At 39.2% G+C, this 24,298-nt stretch overlaps 2 protein-coding genes across 2 annotated transcripts in view; one reads left to right on the plus strand and one right to left on the minus strand.

Annotated features, from left to right (window-relative positions):
- pacsin1b (protein kinase C and casein kinase substrate in neurons 1b) overlaps positions 1–7,793 on the plus strand; it is a 33,345-nt gene extending 25,552 nt beyond the window's left edge. Inside the window, exons 5-10 of the mRNA XM_078249074.1 lie at positions 805–960; positions 2,178–2,353; positions 2,446–2,566; positions 3,075–3,199; positions 4,157–4,353; positions 5,196–7,793. Of these exons, the coding sequence (XP_078105200.1) occupies positions 805–960; positions 2,178–2,353; positions 2,446–2,566; positions 3,075–3,199; positions 4,157–4,353; positions 5,196–5,305 (885 nt within the window). The 3' untranslated portion in view covers positions 5,306–7,793. The remainder of the gene's footprint in view (positions 1–804; positions 961–2,177; positions 2,354–2,445; positions 2,567–3,074; positions 3,200–4,156; positions 4,354–5,195) is intronic.
- Positions 7,794–10,937: 3,144 nt separating this feature from the next.
- Positions 10,938–20,710, minus strand: spdef (SAM pointed domain containing ets transcription factor). The gene is made up of 6 exons (XM_078249075.1): positions 20,344–20,710; positions 14,302–14,760; positions 13,492–13,689; positions 13,092–13,139; positions 12,554–12,688; positions 10,938–11,900 (listed from the first exon to the last, which is right to left on the minus strand). The coding sequence occupies exons 2-6, from the start codon at positions 14,744–14,746 to the stop codon at positions 11,722–11,724; spliced, it is 1,005 nt and encodes a 334-aa protein (XP_078105201.1). The 5' UTR covers positions 14,747–14,760; positions 20,344–20,710; the 3' UTR covers positions 10,938–11,721.
- Between the last annotated feature and the right edge of the window lie 3,588 nt (positions 20,711–24,298).

Here is a 24,298-nt window from a genome sequence, read left to right on the forward strand (position 1 = left end):
TCTCATCCATTCATGTAAAAACCTAGTGGACCCATCTTCAGACCGTCCAAAGACACTGAACTCACATTATCACATGAATTACATTTGAAAACAGTCTTTCTGAGAACAAGTGCTGCTGTTGAGTTATACAATCTTTCAGTGACATGAGCACAAATGACAGACCCTTTATGTCACTTTTGCTGTCAGTGAAAATTATTAATTTTTCAACAACTAAGAGAGTTTTTACAACTACGTTCTGTAGTCACTTATCGTGAAACACTTTTATAAATAATTAACCATTAATTGTATTAGAATATTCATCCTGTCAGCTTTACTTTACAGATTAAATGATTTGTTGATCAGCAGAAAAATAATCATCAACTACTTTGATTATTGGTCAATCATTAAAATCATTTTTTAACCAAAAATGCCTTAGTTCCTTAGTTTTAGCTTCCAAATTGTGAGGATTTGTAGCTTTTCTGTGTCTAATGTGATAGTAAACTGAATATCTTTAGGTTTTGGACTATTGGTCGGGCAAAACGAGCAATTTAGTATCATCAACTTTGGCTTTAGGGAATTTTGATGATGAGCATTTTTCACAATTTTCTAACATTTTATAAGCATTAAAATAATGGTCAGATTAGTCAGTTGTGAAAATAATCATTAGTTGCCGTTGTAGCCCTCTTTATTTATGCCAAGTTTATAACTAACAATGTCATGCTTGTGCATGTACTGTATACAGTATTTCTCATATGTGAAGATTTACCCAACGTACATGATCAGTGCAAAAAAGTTTAATTTGTTTATGTCACCTTATTCCTTTAGCTCGAGGCTGCCAAGAAGTCGTACCACATGGCCTGCAAAGAGGAGAAGCTGGCATCCATCAGAGAGGCCAACGGTAAGGGAGAGGCCTCTGTGACCGCTGACCAGCAGAAGAAACTCCAGGAGAAAGTGGACAAGTGCAAACAGGACTCCCAGAAGGTGAGAGCAGCGACTCCTGCAGCTCATTATGCAAAAGTTGTTTTCCACTATCAAGCCAAAAGCAAATCAACTCACAGGCCATTTTAAGATGTAGTGCTGGTTTCTGTTACATAAAGGCATCATAGCTGTTAGTCAGTGTGGCATTATTAATGTGTGACTGAATACCACACCTCCCCCTCTACATGGATGTGTCTCCCTCACTAGTCCAACATTTGCTGAAGTGGACTCTGGTCTCCTTTGACTGCCTTGACATTCACACTCCTATAAGTCTTTCTGGTGCTTGAATATGTATTGTCCTTTTCAAGGTTAATAGGATTCCCATTTGACCACAGATCTGGAAAAAAAAGGAACATGTGTACCAGACACGTGTCATCAGTGATATTTCGTAATAGGGTTGAAAAATCGTATGTATCATGATTTATTTTGAAACAATTTTTAAAATTGATTCTTTTCCCTGGAATCTATATATATATATATATTTTTTTTTTTTTTTTTATAGCACCAATAAAGGTTTATAATATTAAGTGTTACATGAATGACATTTGACATTTCTATGGACGTCACCTTGTGTAATGTTTACAATGCAGATCATTGACATTAGGTCTGGCAATATGGGTAAGTCCAAACTATATTGGTGTGACTTCTAACTTTGAATCTGATCCAAATCTTACAATATCATTATCCTAGTGATTATTTCACAGATAAACCTTACTCAACATTTGTTATCAAATTTCAGATGACTGTTATATTATTTAAAAATGTTAGTGAGGAGGGTGTAGCTGTCTTTTCCTTATTAATGGATAGGTTCCAAAAATATTTCTAACTAGCTTTTTTAATTTTTAAGAGAATCATCATTTATTTTTTTTTTGTTTTTATTTTTATTTTTTATTTTTTTACCAGTGATTCACCTAAATATTTTCTGTTTATATGGTAACGCTGACGGCGACTACATCATATCTGTTTCCAGCAAAACAGAGCGAAAACAGAAAATACATGTTATGTTCTTCTTAAGCACAAGATAATAGCAATGCTCAATACTACTGAATGGCAGTACTTCTAGAATCGTAATAAATGAAAATCGCAAACAACATCGAATCGGCACCCATGTATTGTGAAAGAATCAAATCGGGCAAAGGCATATCATCCCAGCCCTATTTCATAACATACGTTTTTCAGGCTGTTAAGTGTTTGTTTCCTGTGTGTATGTTACCACCTAGGCCAAGGAGAAGTATGAGAAGGCTCTGGATGAGCTGAGTAAGTGCACTCCACATTACATGGAAAACATGGAGCAGGTGTTTGATCAGTGCCAGCAGTTTGAAGAGAAGAGGCTGAGCTTCCTCAGGGAGGTGCTGTTGGACGTCAAACGTCACCTCAACCTCACAGAAGACCAAAGGTTTGAGACGTTTATAAAAGAGTTAATATGACCAGACACAATTATCAGAGTATCCTTTACCCGTATGCTATATCCTTGTTGTCTTTTCACAGCTATGCTACAGTGTACAGAGAACTTGAACGTTCCATCACATCGTCCAGCCCGCAGGAAGATCTGAAGTGGTTCAGCAACACCCATGGCCCCGGCATGCATATGAACTGGCCACAGTTTGAGGTACAGAAACAAGCAACAACTTTAAGGCATTAAATAATCACTGGAGAGCTGCAGCATTCTGCAATATATACTGTTAACGAAATAGCTTGACATTTTGGGAAATTCACCTTTTCACATTTTTGCTGAGTTAGATGAGAAGATTGATACGACCCTCATGTTTATATGCTAATTGTGAAGCTACAGCCACTGGGCCACTGACCAAGTTGCAAGGATTTGACGAGTTGGAAGTTGAACTATTCCTTTAATAATACATTTCTATCTATCCTAGTTTAACAGTGGCAGTGAAAGATTACAGATAAATAATAATCAATCATTTCTCTTGATAATACTAGTGTAAAAAAGTGGTAGTGTAAAAGTTGGTTATAGAATATTGAGGCAGTGTCCAGCATTGATGAGCATTAGCGTACAAAAATAAGCATTACTTAAATTTGACACTGGAATTGAACAGTAGTTCCTGCGCTGTACAAACAAACCCAAAGCTAAAGATGTTTTGTCTCGTGTTTTGCAGGAATATAACCCAGACCATACCCATAACATCTCGAAGAAAGAAAAGTCAAAGAAAGGCAGCGATGGCGTGATGCTGACTAACGTCACAACAGCAGTAGACCACGCTCAAGCTGGAGACCGGGGAAGGTAAGATTAAACACCAGTGTATTTCATATTCTTAATGTTATTTAACAGATATTCAACCTTCTAACAATCGACAACATTCTTGTAATATTATTGATCCCCGCAGTGTAAATCATCAGTTTATTTTTGCATACTATATCTGGTATAATCAGTGTCTTCCTTCACTGTATGGTGTCTGATCAATATTTCATATTTGTCTCTCTATTGTCGTATACCTGTGATGGCCCCCTCGATTGGTTTGATCTGGTGCCCGTCCCGCTATAATGGTCCCTCCAGTTTGAACTAATGTTGTTTTCTTTTTATTGTTTTGCTGTTTTTTTTTTTATTCTGAGGTTTATTTTTATCCTCCTTGTTTTGTCATATGTCTTTGTCTTACTTTATATAATCATTTTTGGCTGTTTGTGTGTCCCTGTACTTGTCTTCACTTGTTCTGTTATTACTTTATTACACAATAAAAAACAAAATAATTATATTGAAAATATTTGTACGTATTCATATCATTATTACCTCCGCCAAGGAGGTTATGTTTTCAGTTTGGTTTGTCCGTTTATTTGTTGGTTTGTTGGTTGGTTTGTTTGTCTGTCAGCAAGATTATGGAAATACTACTGGCCTGATTTTCATGGAACCTGGTAGAAGGGTGTAGCTTCGGCCAATAAATAATACGTTAAATTTTGGAGCAGATCCGAATCACAGGGAGGATACTGCATTCATGTGGTGTCGCAATAATCGGAAAAATTAGTTCCCAAATGGGACAATTCACATTGCATTAACATTGTGAGATGCCTTGGCCAAGGTCTGCGCTCTCTGAGTGCCCTTTTAGTTTTGTATGCAATTTAGTTAGTGAAGTGTTATAAGTAACTATTGTCAGCTTTCAATCACTAAACTACACAAATACATCTGAAGTACTGTAGTCGTATTTATACATTTATAAATGTAACATTTATACATATAAATGTTCAGTGTCAGCAGCTATGAGAAGAACCAGGCGTACACGGCCTCCACAGAGTGGTCGGACGATGACCAGACAGCCCCAGACTCGGGCAACGACACCAACGGAGGGCCGAACCCCTTCGATGATGATGTGGGCAAAGGTGTTAGAGTGAGAGCGCTGTACGACTACGAAGGCCAAGAGCAGGACGAGCTCAGCTTCAGAGCAGGTGAGTGTGACACCTGGGGACAAAACTGTGAATCCCTGCCAGCACAGTTATGCCTCACGATAGCAACCATTTCACTAGTGAATGCAAGTAAGTCAAGGACAGTTCCTGCTGCTGCACTGTCCGCATGGTACAACATGTCAAAGGAATACGCCACTGAAAAATCGGTAATCAAGCTTGATACCACAAACTTTTGTATTACACAAGCTCACCAAAGCAAATTCATTCCCATCAACTATGCTGCTTTATGGCAATTATTTTGTTACTGTTAAAAAGAGCCATGCTAGCTGTTTCCCCCTGCTTCCAGTCTTTATGCTAAGCTAAGCTTCCAGTTGCTGGCTGTGGCCTCACATTTAATGGACAGATTTGAGAATGGTGTCGGTCTGTTCGTTTCCAAAATGTCAAACTATTCCTTCAGTACACTAGATTGACCAAAAACAGACATTCACATTGGGTTAATTGCTCTATAAAACCCCACGCAAGCACATGGAGAACATGCAAACTAGAAAGGCCCCAATATTGAATCAGATCCACTGATGGAGAAGATTTTATCTTTATTGCCCAGCAAACCTACAAATGGATGAGTGGATTATGCTGAAGAAGTAGTTTGGATATATCTTGGTAATTTGTTTTTGACATGCAACTAGCCATTTATTGTCTACCGTAAAAAGCTGCTGTCTTTTACACTACCTTGGCCTACATGTGTTTTTTGGCGCAGTATTCCTTTCATGTTCTTGTTGACAGCAATAAGATCCACGTTACCCTTGACTCTGCATGACATTAATAAGAATTGTTTCACATAATCTCTTCCTGCTGTGCATTTATGTCTCCTTTCATTGTTAAAGGTGACGAGCTGATGAAGCTGGAGGACGAGGACGAACAGGGCTGGTGTAAAGGTCGCCTAGACAACGGGCAGCTGGGTCTTTACCCCGCCAATTATGTGGAGCCGATGTAGCTGTTCCAGCTGAGGACGCTTGCCTCGTCAGAGGGCAAACCCAGACTGAACCGTCCAGTCATAACTGCACATTGCCAGAGACTTGAAAGCAAAGCTTCCTCTTCCCGTTGGGCACAGTGAGCTGTCTTCATCTCAGCACTCATCACAGAGAAGACTTTACTGTTCAGGATCACATCATCATCCAAACACTGCAACACAAACACTGCAAACACTGAAGCAAATTATTTTAGTCTCTTATGTGTGGAGCTGTGTGTGATTCCAGATGTGACGCTAACATGCCATATAGTATGTTCTCTCATCATAATATTGATATGGTATTGTCAGTTGTGCCTGGATAGGGAGAATACGCTATGCATTGTGCATTTCATGTACATATATATTTCTTTTTTTTTACAGTTTTATTCCTCATTGACTACAGTGTTTTCTTTTCTCTTTGAAATATTTACATGTTAGCATTAAAGGAATAGTTTGCCATTTTAGGGGAAATCCACTTATTTGCTTTCTTTCTCCTGAGAATTAGATCGATACCCCTCTCATGTCTGTACAGTAAATATGAAGCTACAGCCAGGACCAGGTTAGCTTAGCTTAGCATAGCATAAAGACTGGAAACAGGGGGAAACGGCTAGCCTGGCTCTGTCTGAAGGGAACAAAATCCACCCACCAGCACCTCTAAAGCTCACTAATTAACACGTTATATCTCCTTTGTTTAATCTGGAAAGTGGGAGGCTAACAGTGTCAGACTTTGAAAAATGGGCCACTTAGTGGCATGACATGTTAATAACAAATATCATATCATATTATCATATCGAATGGACTATATGCTGCAGTTTCGGGAGTCATTGTCTCTGGCCAAGAAAGAGTTCACAAGAGCACACAACCCCCATAAAACCACACCTTGTAATGTTTTTGTACCAATTACACAAACAAGATTTAAACAAACAAGATACAATATGTAAGAGTGGTATCAATCTTCTAACTGCAAAAAAAAAAAACCTGAATAAGCAAATGTCAAACTTTTCCTTTGATGTATTTTGTTGTTTTCCTGCTGCTCTCCGTAGCATGTCACTGAATTAGCATTTTGAACCGAGATAAAAGACAGCTCACTATCAGTAAAATAAAACATTCACTTAGCAGAGCGTCTCAGTGCAAAAAATTGTTTACATTGACCTCTGCTGTCCAACCTGACACTAAGAAGGTACCTGTTATAACTATTCATTTCATTCAGTGTCTCCTCCTTTGTCTTTACGTGCAGACTGTGTTAATAATGCGGGCACCATGAACAAAACCTACCTGGAAAATAAGATTAATTTCACCACAAATGTTTAAATTGTTTATTTATTTCTGCAGTTAATGAGACTTGTTTTCTATCAGTGTATGTCAGTGACTTGGCATTATCAGCTTCCAGCTCTTATCAGCTGGTGATTATGTACATGCTGATGCTCCCACACACTGTTTACCGCTCTGATCCAGTGCATGGCCTCAATTTATTTCCACCACATTATTAACAGTTTCTTGATTAAATTAAAACTCTGATCAGGATAATGATGATGCTATTGGTTTGCAACTTAGTCCTTATTGGTTTCACTGTGTACCAAATTACAGGCTGTGATAAATATACGCATCTTTAAAGTTAAATGTTTTTGTTTGAATCATAAAATCTAAGTTTATACAATCAAAAGAATAGGAGTGCATGTGGCAGTACAGCACATTGGTGGGTTGCTCCTGTTAACCAGGGGTGTTGGTGAAAACTACACCCTTGTCGATGAGGAAGGTGGGTGTTCTCTTACTGACGCAGACAGAGAAGAGCAGTGCAACAAGCGCTGCACAAAATAGCAGAAAGAGGATCCGTCTCTGAAATATTGATGAGACATTTGCCTTTTCTGCTGCAAGAGAGTTCATTTTTAAAAGATCCAGGAGGGAAATGTCTCTTGTGCCGTGTTTGTGCTTCTGTATGCTTGTAAAACAAGTTGTTCCTTGTAAGCACTGGATTAGGAAGGGTGAAATAAATATTGCCTTGCCAGAATCTACCACCCTGCCACATCCAAGGTCTCTCAACCATCGTGTTTAACAAAGTGAAAGAGAGCTCGCTTCCACAGAATCTGACTCCTGCTTCTCCAGCTCAGTTTTCACTGGCACAACACACAGGCCCTCTGTCTTGACTGATCATATGAATTTGAAGATTTCAGTGTGTTTGAACTGTATTTGAAACAGAATTGGACTGTTAACAAGTGTACTGTTAAAGTGTGTAAAAGCTATAAATGCGGCATCCACTGTGAAACTCCTGTGATATGCTGAAGGACGGTCAATCTTTTTTCTTTTTTTTTTATACTCAAATGCTTCTTTCTCTTCTGTCTGAAAACATTGATCTGCAATGTTGAGGAAAACTCTTTATAGAGGGCTTTTTTTTAGCATAGTGCTGTCATTTCCAAACTGTAGTGCCTGTTCATCTGCATACGCTAAAATAAAAGACGTCATCAGAAAACTCAAAGGCACATATGAGACTCTGTGAGATAAAAATGCGAGGTAGAATTGTGTGTCAGCATATGATACTGTAAAAAAAAAATGAAAGATGGAGATTCAAAACATAAAATTATAACTCATATAGTTTGGGCACAGCTCTAACAGAATATAAACAAAAGATGCTACAGGCTTCAAACTTAGTTTTCTGGTTTTGGGATTTGAGTTAGTGTTAATTTTCTCAGTAGGCAGGTCTGACAGTAGGAATCACACGCCTAAATATCTACAGTGAGTGGTGCCCCCTTCAAAATAAATTTAAAGTATTTAATGGTGACAGTCTAAGCTTCTTCACCAGAAAGACTTGAATGAAGTCTTTGGCCTCCTGAGTTTAACTTTAAACTTAATATCCAAGTCTGCCACTAGAGGTCAGGAGTAACCACATTCAGCTCTTTGTCACATCAATCATCAGGTTGTCGATTCCTACACACAACAACAATCCTTCAGCAGCATCCAGTTAAATCAACACACCTACTGACAGTTCATGGACATTCATACATAAGCTGACACATTGTTTCCCAACATAGACAGGTTGATTGATTTTTATTTTTCCAAACTTTATTGATATGTAACTGAATGGACATCAATCAACTAATGCAGATTGCTGTAGGAACATTGACCTTGGGAAGACAAAAAAGCAAATTTAAAAACCTGTTGAAATATGTGAAAGAAAGAACAGTAAGTGGTGAGAATGAAAGATGAAACGCCAACAAAAGATCTGGATCAGAAAAAAGAAAATTGCATATCAATTGTTGAGTCTTCAAATAGCTGCTTTCCAAAGCATGTGGCTGAATTTACATGCACTACAAACCCTTTGTTATTTAGAGACACCACACAGATGCATATTCAGTTCAGAAATATGGTTTATTGAGTCCTATCCTCAGGCAGACATTTAGGAAGTATCCAGATGAATGTGAAGTGTGAGTGTGAAATAAGCTTCCCCAAAGCTTCAAAGTTAAATAAATAAATAAAACATGAAATAAATACTCATATGACTATTAACTTGTCAAATAATCAAATTAAAACGAAATGTTATTTATTATAATTATTATTTATATATTAAACGTTTATTGCAGGTATTTTTATTTGATTCCAGCAGTTCTTTTGCCAACAGTTATTTGATTTCAGAACAGCATTTCCCCCCCAATTACCATTTCCTTAAATGTTACTTTTAATAAACATTTGTGATGAAAGTTACATAAAATAAAACTCGTATTGGGACAATGCTGCTGTGAAATGAAAACAGACTTAGGACTATTTTGAATTACAACCCGCTGGAATAAAGAATGACCTGAAATAAACTGTGTAGTTTTTAAAAGTAGACAAATTTAAAAAAAAGTCACAATGGCTGAGCTGAGTTTTGAAATAACAAGAGTCTGCAGCCATGCTAACAGCAGTGTGTAAATAGAATTTGTACAAAATGTTCACACGTTGATGTTTAACATGCTATCATGCTTACTTTTGCTAATTAGCACAAAACACCAAAGCTGGACCCGAATATTTAACTACATCACTATTCGTTTGCTGAGTAGGTATTTTTGTTTTTTCAATTTTGGGATTTTAGATTTTTTTTCAATACTGATATACTGTACTGTATGTATAATAACAGAATCCCTAAAAATTAAGCCTTTAATTAAACCAAAAGACGTGTTACAGCACAGTGTTTCCATTTCAGCTCATGTGAGAGTCTTTACTGCAGTAGGGCCTGTAATAGGTTTTTTTCTGAGCGTCAGTGTCTTTTTGAAATCGTTTTCAACAAGAAGAGAGTGTTTACCACCTAGAGAAAAAGCGCTGCACCAAGTGTCTTTTTTCAGCGCACTCCATCTTCCTTGTTCGGCCGCTCCAATTGTTCTAGTGAAAATCTCTGAACTTTTCAGAAGGCCGCTGGTGCTGTCAAAGACAGAAAAGCCCATTTGTGGGAGTAGACCGGCCGAACACTGACTGCTGCTGGTGAGTGTTTTTCAGTGAGTGACTTTTTTCGCCGTACGTAACAACGCATTGCGCTGTTTTTTGTGCATACATGTGCGTAACAACATGTCCACAGGTAGAAGTTGGACAGTGTGTACGACTGCTTTAGTGAGACACAAATAAGACAGAAGTGCTAATCACTGTATGTTACTACAGCTTCCACAACTATTGATGCATAGGGCATCCATGTTGGATTTTGAGCTTTGGGGTACTCGGAAGTTGTCCGAGTTCCGAGCTTGGTCGGGTGGCGTTTCCGACTTTGACCCGCTTTGACCCTTGGAAAAGCCGACGTCCGAGTACAAATGGAACGCACTATAAGTTAGCAACGTAGCTAACGTAATGTTGTTGTCATAGAAACAAAACCCACGGCTAGTGCTTGGGATAAAGCGATGCCATTTTCTGCCAGAGAAAACCGCGATATGGACACAGGACCTTATCCTCTCCTCTCCTCTCCTCTCCTTACACACACACACACACACACGCAAAGAGAGGTGCAGTAACAACTCATTGGTCCGCTAACTCTCCCTACCAATATTAGCTGCTCTGTTTTACTGTAATAATGTTAAGCTGAAAAAAACATGCATGCAGGCTGAAATTCACCTTGATGTTTGGTCTGGATTAAGCTGTTAGATAAAGTTTGCTAGCCACAGGCTAATTTATGCAGCACTATACCGTCCAGCTCGGTTGAGAACGGAGAAATGTCTGGCTGAGTCGCGTTAGACGTTATAAGTGAGCAGGCTGATGTATGTAGAGGTCTGTGTGGTTATACTGTAACAGCCTGGTGTCCTTTTAAGGTGATTTAATGAAGTGAATGGCAGTGTGTAAAGTTAGTGGCACTGTGCTATGACGCATTCTCCCACCCCCTGAATATTCAAATATTCGCTGTTGATTAGTATTGAAGCTTCAAAGACAGCAAAGTATAAATGAGGCTGATTAGTTTTTGTTTAGTTTGGAAGGTGTTTGGTCATAAATCAAAGTATTAGACAAAATTAAATTTTGTCCAGATGATGGCACTAGATATAACATTAAGAGATCATTAAAGCAATTACAATTCATCCTCTGGGGACCATGAATGTCTGGACCAAATGATAATTGTCAAGACCCTAACCCGACCGAAAAACATCACTAAATTATTTTACAATATCACATATTTTGTTTATATATATTTATTGTATTTTGAACACTTTGGGTCTCCATAGAAAAACACCCACAACATAAAATGCAATGTACAGCAGTACAAACCAACGTTTACAGCACAACATATAAAGCAGGGCTGTTTACCAGGTTACACCTTCAAAAACCAATTACATGGCACAGGTGTTGAGGATCCTTTGATAACAGGTTTTCACTCTTGGATCCAGATCCATTGTGTAAACTGGCTGACTACTTGTGTATACAACAGCCAGGACCAAACCCCAAAAAGAAGCAAAACAATCATAACCACAATTTCCACGGCGGCAGGAAAACAGAGACAGTGGTCAAGATGAGCGAAACAAAAAGACAAAACAAATGCAGCTATGGACGAAACAGCAATCAGTTCTAACTATTTGCTTTATTAAGTAAAGGATAATTTAGAATCCCTTTGTGGAAAATAAACAGGCAGATTATGCAAATGACAAGGCAGTTTCTGTTTTTTAATCTGTGGTTGTTTTATTCTGCAGCAGAAAAAAAAAAAAAAGCTACAACAGCCACTTTGTTTTGTCTCTTCCTCTCATTCATGCACAAATAAGCCTTCACGCACCAGCTGCCAGCTGTTGCTTCAGTGTTGGCAGTGAAAGTGTGTACCATTGGGGTTGGTCAGTGCACGTGTTTCCTATCACCTTTTCATCTCGGGCTTAAGTGTTGAAGTGCATGGTGAGATAGTGTTTCCTTGTAGTTTTGTAGGTTTCCATCTCCTTCTCCTCTTTCTTTTGTCCTCCCACCCTGCTGCTGCCTCATACTGGGTGAACGAACTGGTACACCAGTCTCTGAGACACGTCAGGCTTGCGGATGATGCCTTTCTTGTAGTACTGACGTATGGAGCGGCTCAGCTTGTCATAGTTCATAGCAGGTCGGTTCTTTCTGAGTCCCCACAGTCTTGCAACATGAGCCGAGTCTTCGATTTTAAAAATACCTGGTGGGAATTACAAGAGATTTTACATTTGTAACAACCCGCCACAAAGTGAAAATATCAGTGGGCCACATAGAGAGCAATGTTAGTCTTCCACTCACATTTGCATTGTTGTTTTTCCTGTTCTTTCTTTCTTTCTTTCTTTCTTTCTTTCTTTCTTTCTTTCTTTCTTTCTTTCTTTCTTTCTTTTTTTCAATCAGTAGTCTAATTAAGATTAAAATCTATTTTTCTAAAGTGACCTGGTCAAGAAGGCAGCATTACATATATCTTCACAAACGAAAAGCAAAAAACTAAATGACATGTTCTCTCTCCTAAATAGCTGTTTAAATATTGGAAATATTTGAAATGTAAACAAGTTAAACTATTTTAACTATGAATTATTTGCTATGCTTGATATGTTGTATAAGTTTAAAACGAATCACGTGTCAGTTGTTGCACTGAAATCAGTTGAAGTGAAAGCATGTAAAAGAGTTTAGGTCTCAGCTGAAGTGTCAGATGAAAGCAGCTGATGTGTCAGATGAACGGTTATTCACTGAAATGAGCTGAAGTTTCAGTTGAGGTGAAAGTGTAGAAAACAGTTGAACTTTTGGTTGATGTGTAATTACTAAAAGAAGTTGAACTGTGAGATGAAAAGTAAAAATAAAAATAATAAATACCTTTTTCTTTATTGAGCCAGCGGATACAGCGTCCATAGTTGTGAGGTTTAAGTAGGAGTTCTCTGAGGAACTGCCACAGATGAATGGGCTGACCGGAACAAGAGGAATCTGCCTCAGACCAAAGATCCTCACCATCTAAACAACACAAACACAACATTTGGACTTTAAGGCCACAGTGTAGTGAGTCTCAGAGGGAAATCACACATTCCCAAGGCCCAAAAGTTGACGAGGCGAAGCCGTTAAGGTTTCCAAACTAACCAGGAGACACAAAACAGGTGCTTAATTTGCAGGAAAGCCAAAATCTTGTACAAAAGTAAGTAAACAAAAATGTCCAGTGGTCCGTATTGATGTGTAAATGTCCTTAATATTTAATTTTGCTTAATTCTGAGGGGGCAGTTCTACATTGAATTACACCCAGGGCGAGACCCCCATCGAGCAAAAACCACCACTGATTCTGAGCAAAGTTACAATGCAGTATTTAGTCATTAGACTTTAATATATTCTTTAAATGGCAGGTGAATGAGGAAACCAAACCTACTGGTAGTTTTTGTATCCCCAACTGAACACCTCTCTTTCATCCAGGCAGCTGAAGACAGAAGAGAGACAGACATTTTATTAAAAAAAGGTTGAGTTTAAATTAATTTTATGCTTATACCTGTTACTATATTACTATTGTATTGTACAGATTGTAAAGCCCTGATTTTCACTATTCCCATCCACTCATACTGTACATAATAAAACACACTCAAAATGCTAATTCAAAAGTTCCAAACATTGGACACTACAATCATCGTAGGATCTGCAGCAGGCTATGATGAACTTAATGTTAAATTCAATTTCACCCACACACACACACACACACACGCGCACACACACACACACACACACACACACACACACACACACACACACACAAACACAAACACACACGCACGCACCTGACTTCCATATGTCCAGGTGTGCATGCAGTGTGTCTCCACACTGCGGCGAGCGCTGGCGAAACTCATCCTCGCTCATGGCACACAGGTCCTTTCCTGTCTGCTCCTGGAAGGCCTTTCCTGCATGGGGCAACCTGTATAGATGTTCAGTCCACAGAAGCCACTTCTGGACGTTCCCTGTGTTCCACTCTATAGGGTCTAGGAAAACAGAGAAAGATGGGGAAAAGGTGAGAAAACTCCCTGAAGTCAGTTAAATTCCCAGTTTGAGTGTATTATGTTCTGTTCTATTTACACACAATACATTTGTATTACTGAAACCGCAAAGTAATCAAGCTGTTATGCCACTACAGTTCTAATCAATACAACATATGCCTGGAGATTACAAAGCTTTATGACAGCCAGAAGCCTTACAATATATAATGCTTCCTCTGTTTGCTTTTGGGAGCAGGAGAGACCTCGCCCTTAACACTGTGTACACTGTCTATCGGCAGGAAAGAAACCTCGCTGTCACAATCCAGGAGAACTCACGCAAAGGTCAGGATTAAACAGATCCTGGAGCAGGCAAACATGGCTGTGCGTCAGTAAGGGCATGATTGAACGGATCTGTCATCTTGTCTGAGCTATCCACACTAATATGTGTTGGTTTTGGGGGAAAGAGCCAGTAGCTTAAGTTGAATCAATATCCCTTTTCTTAAAAAATAACGGGCTTCTTTTTTTGTCATGACAAATGTGTCTTTTGTTCCTTAGTACTGTAACACCTCTCTTGAAGATGTCAAACTGCAGTAACAGGTGTGGTGGAAGGCAGCCTACCTGGGGTGATATTGAGCAGTTTGCAGGCTGTTTCAATGTCCTTCAGCACTTCTCCCACCACCATGCACTGCACCTGCTCCAGAGACCGCTCCTCCTCCTGCCCCTCCAGCCCAGGAGAGAGTCCCTGTTCCTGGCTGTCAATGACGGGGCACTGCTCTGGTTCTTCCTGGGGCTCCATGCGAGTCATGGTTGAAACCAGCGTCGGGGAGGCCTCTGAAACTTTCACCAGCCAGGTGGCGTCTTCAGTGAGGAGCATGTCAAAGCAGGACAGATAGAAGCCCGGAACACCGCGCTCCAGGGCTTCCACGCTTGGTTTGGTCTCCCCCAGGTCCCAGGGTTCTCCAGAGCCTCTGTTTCGCTCCAGGATGGCGAGGGAGTCCTCTGTCATCCCGAGCCGGGATCCATACAATGGGCCTTCCGATAAACTGCCCACTGGATTTGTCATACTGTAACTATTACCTGGAGACGAGAGAGAGATGAAGAAAAGTCACATTAAACTCTATATTTCTAACATGTTACTTACATGAACTGAGTGCCGTGTAAACGTTTGAAAGTATCCTTTCAGCATTGCAAAATCTTTGTTAAAAAGTGTCTTTGTGGCTGATTATTCTGAATAGAGTGAGATCAGAAAGAATCAACAGATCTGCCTGTAACATAAGCACTTCACAAAATGAGAAAATATGTTTTAAAGGTCAATGTATAATTTAAATCTGCAGTCGACAAGAGCTCATAAATGATAATCCTGTCTGACAAAATTTCATTCAAGCAGTTCAGCATCACTGATTAAAATCATACCTTCTCCAACAGTTCTTCTCCTGCAACTTCCTGGCTGCTAAACCAGCAATTGTTTTTGTTTAGTAATAAACTCCATCAGAGCATCTGCAGACACCCTTTTCAGAATGTGTTACGAGCAGAACTGAGGTGCAACTGTGCTGATCGATGCTCTATAAGAACCCGGAGCCTAATGGAAATACTGGGGAAATGACCCTAAGGAGAGTTAAAACACACACAGCGTTGACAGGCATGGGGCAAAATGGATTTGACTGAGTCTGTTATTTGTGGGTCAGTGGCCCAGAATGGCTGATGTGTTGGGGGTAGGTGACTTGTATTGAGACCTGAAGCAGCCCAGCCGCCTGCCTCGGCTTTCAAGGTGCCGTCTCTGCAGCCTTCTGTCTCCACTGTCAGCTGGAGTTTTTAATCAAGTTAGATAATGTGGAGAAGAGTGTCCACTAAACCGCATGTTTGAAACCAACCAAGCTGTCTGTTTTATGAACCTCGACTGATAGCTGCGACAGCTTCTTTTTAACAGGAAATTGCTATCATAAGTGTTTGTTTATGGACGTCAGCTACGGCACAAGTGTTGTAATCTCAGGGTGAACTCGTAATATGGCGCGCCCATAATGTGTACCTGCCACAGCTGGCATATGGGAAGGCACACTGCTGTCACACACCAGGTTATCAGTGGTTGTGGCTGATGCCACTGTAAAGGAAGTGTGCTCCCACAGAGCACATGTTCAAGGAGAGTCTTGGCTTTATTTGTCAAGACACAAAGAAATTAAAAGTCTCATAAAATTTGCTAAATGATAGACTACACCCGTCAGCCAAAATCATTTGTGAGGGTGAGAGTGTAAAATGAATCTAGGTAATGTTAAACTTTTCTCAAAGAAGTAAATACCCAGAAAAAAAAGAGGCCCTTAGAGGCAAAAAGAATCATTTGATTCCATGTGCAAAAGGTGAAAACAAGTGGACATTTTGATCGTAGGCCTATCATCAGCAGAACATGTCCGAAACTTTTTTTGCATATTTTTTCACATTTTGCACATGGAATGAATTGATTTCCTATTTGCATCTGAAGCGCCTCTCATTCCTTTTTTGTCTATTTAGTGGCACACACTTCTTCAATAACCTGGATTTAAGAACGCAAACCCTTTTATAATGCCGATCTCAAGCCTTTTACATGATTCTTTTTTTCTTTGTCTACCGACACGCTGATTGCATAACATATACTATATTATATAACATTTGAGAAAATACTCTTTTACCAAACTTCCCCAAAGTTAAATGAAGTTATCTTCCCCACCCCTAAAAAAGATTACCCGTCCAGACTTTGGTCCTCAACCCCCCACTGTAAAACCTCCTTCCCAGTTTTCCTTTTATCTCCAAATTTCTCGTAAACCACAACCCACACTCCCTTTCACTCCATCAGGAGTCAGATTAAAAGCCACTGGTATCCCAGCCTGGCTGCTTCGTGTCAACTCTGCTCTGTAACAGCTTGCGCTAAACCCATTAGCAAAGCAAATTTAGCCATATTACCTTCTTCCAAAAGGAAGAGGGGGCACAAGAAAAAGACACAAACACACACCCCCAGGGAGAGGGATTAAGACCCTGACTGATCTCTAAATGAGTTTGGTCAAGATGCTGATATTCATTTCAGGAGCATTAGAGCTTGCTCCATTTACTCAGCAAAGTCAGCCTTTGACACTGACAAAAAAGAACTGACTCCATGCAGGCGTCCACCCTGGGAACCATATTTCTTCCATATGCTTGGTCTCATTTAACATGAAGAGGGTGATTATTTGAGATGAGCTTTGTATGATCACTTTGGAGTTTATGTCATTATACTGTAGCTGTGCTATCAGAATGATGTGTTTTTTCTGCAAAAGAAATGAAACTGAGCCACTTGTGTTAGCCTATGTTTTCCCTGGGGGAAAAACACACAGAAAAAGTCACATAAGGATGAAAAGAATAACAGTCATGTGAATCCAACTGGGATCACAAATATTGTCCATTTAATTCAGTTTGTTAGGCTTTCACCTACATGTCATAACTACCCTCCTTAACATAAGGACCTTATAATGCCTGGAAAAACAGTTAACATTGAGTCAGAAAGATTATGATCCAACGCAAAAATGAAATCCTTCACTTCCAAACCCTCTCTTGAAATAAAGGAGGTAAAAGTTGCAGACCAATACTACCAATCTAGCTTAAAATAAACGTGTTAGCTCATTTATCAGAATTTTGTGACAGAAGTCGGCTGAAGTGTTTAGATTAAAGTTAATGAGTAGTGATTAAAACAAGCAAAAGTCTGCTCTTTCAAGTGTGTTTAACCTGAATGATTTAATCTGAGCTGGTCGTGTGTGGGATCTGAGATCTTCTATCTATTAGCGCCCAAAATATGTCCGACTCGTCACAAAAAACGGTCTGTGTTGTTTGAGTCTGGAGTTAAAAAAGTGTGTACAGCCAGGCGTGACTGTTTGCCATGCGAGTGTTAAAGGGAGACTTTTTCCACCGTTATTACTGTTTCTCATGGGAAACTTGGACCAAATAAGGAAGTCATTGTTCCCCAAGAAGAAAAATAAAACTATTACTGGAAGTCACTGGTGTGCAAGGCTGGAAGAGATTTGGATCTGTGGTTTGCTGCCTTAGACATACACATGCACATGCGCACATGCGCACGCACGCACACACACACACACACACACACACACACACACACACACACACCTTGAGATGTGCAGGTGCTTTTTTTTTATTTTTTTTATTTTGATGTGCAGGTGCTCTGTTCACATTATAAATTAGGTTCAGGTGTAACAGTAGTTCATTTTAGGTTGACTTTTTGCTTAATTGCTTATTTAATGAAACACAAACAAAGGCTGATTTTCTGTGTGTGGCTTCTGTTTTTATTGCTGTTTGCAATATTTGTAGTTTACAGATCATCACATCCTTCTATTTCCTGTCTGTAAAAAAAATAATTTAATTACATTTTGTTATACCCCCTTTTTTGCATCTGGTGGTTTGTATTAACTGCCAATATGGAATGTTGGTGCATTCGGTGATTCATTTCTGTTAGTCAGGTGCACTGGCATTCGGCCAGTAGGAAACAATACAAGCAAAAGCTTTGCTGTTGGTCCAAATACATTTTGACACAGAGCTGCATTTACATTTAGTGATGCAGATGATAAAAGTCATACTACTGAGATTGGACCTGAAGATTTGGAGGTGTAGCACGAATTGATGGAAAAATAAACCTGTTGACTATTTTTGTAGAGATAGTGAAGATATGGAGACTCTCACCATGTATGAGGCCTAAGGCATTCTGGCGCAGCTGGATTAACTGTAACATGCGGGTTGATCAGGAAATTAATATCAGTTTTAAAAGTTACACAAAACATGTAGTATAATCAGCAGTTGCTTTAGAAAGTGTCAACAGTAGTGTAACAATGTAGATGAATAGGACAGCCAAACTATACTACTTCATGTCTGGCCTTCATGAGTTAATGGTCAATTTTCATCCACATGTTTTTAGCACATTTTCAATTTGTGCATAACAGAACAAAAGCCGGTTGTCCCTCTTTTCGGCCAGATGTCCGCTACCTTCCGCTTTCTTTGTGTTGGAATTTGGTGAACTCTGGTGGATGTATGAGGACTACGGTTAACTGCTCCTCAGCTCTCTGCAGGGTAAATCCAGACAGCTAGCTAGACTATCTCTTGGAGTTTTCTGTTGCACGACTAAAACAACTTTTGAATATACACGTTCCACCAAAACAAGTTCCTTCCCGAGTCTATTTTGCAGAGGCACCATGCTCTGTCCGGCACTTAGCGCCGCCCATGACGATTGTGAGGAATGCCAATAAACCAGAGCACGTTTTTGTCCCATCCCAGAATGCTGTGTGGACTAGCCAGACCCTCCACAGCGCTTGGAGAAAGGTCTGGCAATGCAAGATCGCAATGCAAGATCGCATATATATATATATATATATATATATATATATATATATATATATATATATATATATATATATATTATTTTATTTTTTTTTTTTTTTTTTATAGCACCAATAAAGGTTTATAATATTAAGTGTTACATGAATGACATTTGACATTTCTATGGACGTCACCTTGTGTAATGTTTACAGTGCAGATCATTGACATTAGGTCTGGCAATACGGGTAAGTCCACACATGAAATATGAAAACTATATTGGTGTGACTTCTAACTTTGAATCTGATTCAAATCTTACAATATCATTATCCTAGTGATTATTTCATAGATAAACCTTACTCAACATTTGTTATCTTATTTCAGATGACTGTTATATTATTTTAAAATGTTAGTGAGGAGGGTGTAGCTGTCTTTTCCAAAAAAAATTCTAACTTTATTTTTTATTTTTTAAGAGAATCATCACAGCTTTTAGCAAACTCAATAAAAGACATCCTGTCAATCTGGCTTTCTAATTAACTGCTGCTGTAGGGTAATGATAAAGATCAGCGTGACATGATAGATTTGAGTGAGAGGGTAAAAGGCACCTTCACCTTCAGAAACAATAGAGCAGAAAGTCCAGTTCTGTTGTTTCTGTTTGTAATTTACTCTTATTATAGTGACAGACGTATTTAATTTCCACCTTTAAAAAAAAACTTTCGAGGTCTTATCACAGACAACAATGACACATTTCTTTTTAACATGTCAGCGTATTGTTGTGTTTTTGGCATCAAACTGCAAACAATGCCCCCAGCCAACTTTTTTCTGACCACATTTGTTTTATCTCCCTGTATGAAATATGCAATTAGATATAAATAGAAACAAGTAAAATCCTGTAGACGTGACAAAGATACAGAGCAAACACAAAGAAAACAAAACACAAATGATTACGTAAATTAATAAAACAACTTTTCTGTCTTTATAAAATAAGTCTCATGTTGTTTTTAAACCTGTGTTGTGAAGCCAAAGACAATTTTCCATATTGTGGGTAGTAAAAGTTAATTAATAATCATAGATTATAATGAATAACTAAAAAGTTATTTATAAATGTTGTTAATCCTGTACCAGGTAAGTTGCATAGAAGATGCCTTTTATGTTCCCTGAAAGATGAGATGATTATATCAACATCAGACAGTAAATTTTACAATAATGTTTACTCATAAAAAGCGTCATATAAAGGCTCCTCTAACAATTAATAGTAATGGTGTGAACAAGCAAATAAAACCTGTATTTTAAGACACACATCACATATTTAGGACATTATGTATAGCAGCGTCTTCTTACCAAGGCAAAGATGCTCTGATGGCCAGAGGCAATGACTTGACTGGATGATAGCAGATGCAGTGCAGCTCTGGTTCTGTTGCAGGATGAAGGATGGCCTTTTGTCCCTGTTGCAGACTAAAGCTCAGCTCAGACGGGACGTCTAGGCGCTATCTGAGGACAGAGATGCAGCGGGCACCCTTCAATCTCTTTCCCCCCCAATGAGTGTCGCAGAGCCCCCAGCCTTGAGGCCTCGAACCCTCTCAGGCTCTTTGGTGGAATTACACCTAAACTGAAAGTCACAGCCTAAAGCACAACTGCAAACAAACTTCAAGTGAAAGCACCTGCTGGGGGTGTGTGCAAAGTGAGAGCAAGTGACTCTGAGAGTGAGTGCAAAGGAATTTCAGCTCCATTGACTGCAACTTATATTTATAGGGCAGTCGTGTTTACTTTGTGTGTGTGTGTGTGTGTGTGTGTGTGTGTGTGTGTGTGTGTGTGTGTGTGTGTGTGTGTGTGTGTGTGTGTCTGAAGTGCCATGTGCCATTAGACTCAGACCTCAAACACTACTAGTTGCCCTCAGTACTTAGGTGACAGACAATTCAAAGTGATAAGACACTAAAGAATATACTTTGTAACTTGAGTCTTTCCATTTTACAACTCTATAACATTTTGGAGGGGAACATTGCACTCTTTACTCTTTTTTTAAAAATAGTTTACATTTAAAAAGGATAAGCTTATGAAATACAATACTTTTATTAAAGCTAAAACCACAACCTGATGTTCATTTTGTAAATGATGGTCCCATTTATTTTAAAATAGACGATAAAGCAGGGAATACTTTAGGGCGTAGTTTCACACTGACCTGTCAATCAGGACAGAGGCTTAGCAGTGCATATCCATGGCCCTGCATATATTAAAATACCTGAAAACTTGTTTTTGGGTGTTGTCCGTGTTTTCATCTTAAAGTTTGACCCTTTCACTGTGTGTATTCACTTTATAAAAAATAGGACTGGACACGCTCAACTCACGTAGATACATAAAAATCTTTGAAGGCTGGGTGCTGGATCCTAAAAGTGAATAATCATAAATAAAGCTACTAGGACAGCACTCCAATTTGATAGAATTTATTGCGCCACAACGGACATTTCGGCACACGCTGAGGAAGGGCAACGCCTGCTGGCAATAAATTCTATCAAATTGGAGTGCTGTCCTCGTAGCTTTATTTACATGTATTCACTTTATCAAAGTTAATTGGAACATTTGGTGGCCTAAAAGGTCTTGTTCAGCGTTATGTCCGTGTTGCCAAACCTGAGGCTTCAAAACGGCAGTCCGCAGACCAATGGGAGATGTCACGGATGCTACGTCCACTATTTTACAGTCTATGATTCTACCTCAATAACCATCTCACGACCCCTCAGATTTTTGTGGTGACACTCTAGAAGGGCCTGACCCTTAGGTTAGGGATGGGAGAAAAACCTGCTCTGGTTTATTGGCATTTCTTTAAACCAATCACAATCGTCATGGGCGGTGAAGGAACTTGTTTTGGTGGAACATGTCTTTGTTTTAATCGTGCAACAGAAAACTAAGGTTGGACAGATAGTCTAGCTAGTTGTTTGGATTTACCCTGCAGAGATCTGAGGAGCAGTTAACCATAGTCCTCAGAAATCCACGAATAATAAAATTCCAACACAAAGAAAGCAGAAGGTAACGGACATCTGGCCGAAAAGAGGGACATCCGGCGGAATTTCCTGCGGCACCAGAGCAATCCCGGAAGTGGAACGTCGTGGATATAGACTAGGAACCACATAACTGCATTAGTATTATAAATCTAATAATGTCATACATAATAATATATCAGCAATTTTTCATTGCATTGGGAGGAGGTCAGGGTGGTGGATATGTCCCAAAACACAGGACTTTCACACGAGGGACTGACGTTTGTGTCCCTGAAGTACTACTTAAGGGAACCGGTATTCATGTCCGAAGTACTTTAACCCAAACCACAAACTTTTTACTCATCTTAACCAGTTGTTTTGGTGCCGTAACTTAACTGTCACGTGACCGTAAACAGTCGCTGTTTTATAGCATTAAATGGAATGTCATATTTCGCAAACTATCATATGAATCATGCATAAGTTTTGAACCCATTGATGAGACTACGTTGTTACATGTCTGAGGCCAGATTTTTTCACCTTGATAGCTACACAACTCTGCAAGATGCAGTCACAAAACTTCACAGGTGTGTAGTTGAGACCCAAATGAATGCAGAGAGATGGGAGTGGTCCGAGCAAGGACGCCATAAAAACGGGGGTAGGAAGAACAGGAACATGCTGGACAAGGTGACTTAAATGGGCGGGGAAATTACTGCATCCGATGTTAAAAGCATCTCCAACCTCACAGAACAGTATACCCTCAATCTGGCCCTAAGGATACTGGATGATCCATTCCACCCACTTTGCTCAGAGTTTCCCCCCCTCCCCTCTGGACGTAGATTTTGAATGCCCCTTACAAAAACCAAATGTTCCATTACATCATTTGTGCCGAGGAGCATTCAGTTAATGAACAGATCAGACACAGGCACATAGACATTTTATAACGTGCACTATTGATTATTTATTTAATTATTTATTGATTTATCTTAGCTATTGGACTGATGATTGCATGTCACCACCATTGCTGCGTTGTTGTTGTTGTTGTTGTTGTTGTTGTTCTGTTTTCTGTATCTTCTACGTCTTCAATGTTGTTGGATGTTTGGTCTGGTTTTTATTGTTTATTGTTATTTACTGTTGTCTGTATTCAATGTGGCTCCCTTGAGTGCAAAACAAATTCCCCTCGGGGCAATAAAGGTGTCATTCAAGTAGGGAAGGGCCCACTGGCCCCACCACTTTTTCGCACCTGGCCCGATATGGCATCTCGGCTGCTGTGATCCCATTGCAAGACGGTCTCTAGTTACATTGTGTTATTGGTAGTTTGAATTTACATAATCTTCCAATGCTTGCCTGGATTTCATTCCAGGTGCTAGCTTCACAGTGCAGCTACAGGAAATAAATAGTTGTAAATTCTGCTCAGGCAATATTTGAAAAACTTAAATCAATCAGCAATTAAGTTATTCACATTTGGTTATAAAACCTAGAACAACAATTTTTTAAGTATGTCTTAAAACAATATTGACATGCCTATATTATGTACATAAAAGCATTATTAGTTGTTGTTATTCATCTTCCTCTCCATAATGACCACAAAGTGTTTTCTGATTAGTCTATGCATGGTGATACGGTTGGCGGGTTTAGTTCGGTAGAAAGAAAATAGTTCCTAAATGAAACTGCTCACAACCAGGTCTGTGGATTATCCTGAGTAACCGTGTCATGATTTCTGGAAGGAGACTTTTATTTGGCGCTTTGAGCACCACAAGCCGAGTGCCATCTAGTTCCATCATATTGGAGAGAAGGCAGACATCTCTACAGCTGCTATCTCCAACACTGGGCAACTTCCACCAAAAGGAAATCTAGATATATAATTAGTAGTATAGGTAAGAGTAAAAATATGTATTTTAGATTTGGGGTGAACTGTCCCTTTAAGTAGCCTAACAAATTGCTAACCTTGACTTAAGTTGTAAAATTAAGTTCATCTTGTCTAATACATGTTGAGAATCAATGTCAGACAAGTAAAGTGAAAGCAAAGACTTAATTTATACACAGACATGATTATTTCATAGAGCTGCAGCCTTAGGGTTTATTGCTAAATCTTTAAACATGTATTATGTTTCATGCTAAAAATTGTAACAATTGTAACTCAAGGCCCACATACTCACTTGTTTCAGAGCTATAACCATATCACACAGTCTTTGTCAGCAGATCAAGTTTTATTGAACTATTGATGCTAAAACTTTTAGGACCTCTCATCCATGTTGGCTTAAAACCTGAGCTTATATTAAAGGACAATTCCGGCGCAAAACGAACCTAGGGGTTAATAACAGATG

The sequence above is a fragment of the Sander vitreus genome, chromosome 4 (assembly GCF_031162955.1).
Source record: "Sander vitreus isolate 19-12246 chromosome 4, sanVit1, whole genome shotgun sequence".
NCBI lineage: Eukaryota > Metazoa > Chordata > Actinopteri > Perciformes > Percidae > Sander > Sander vitreus.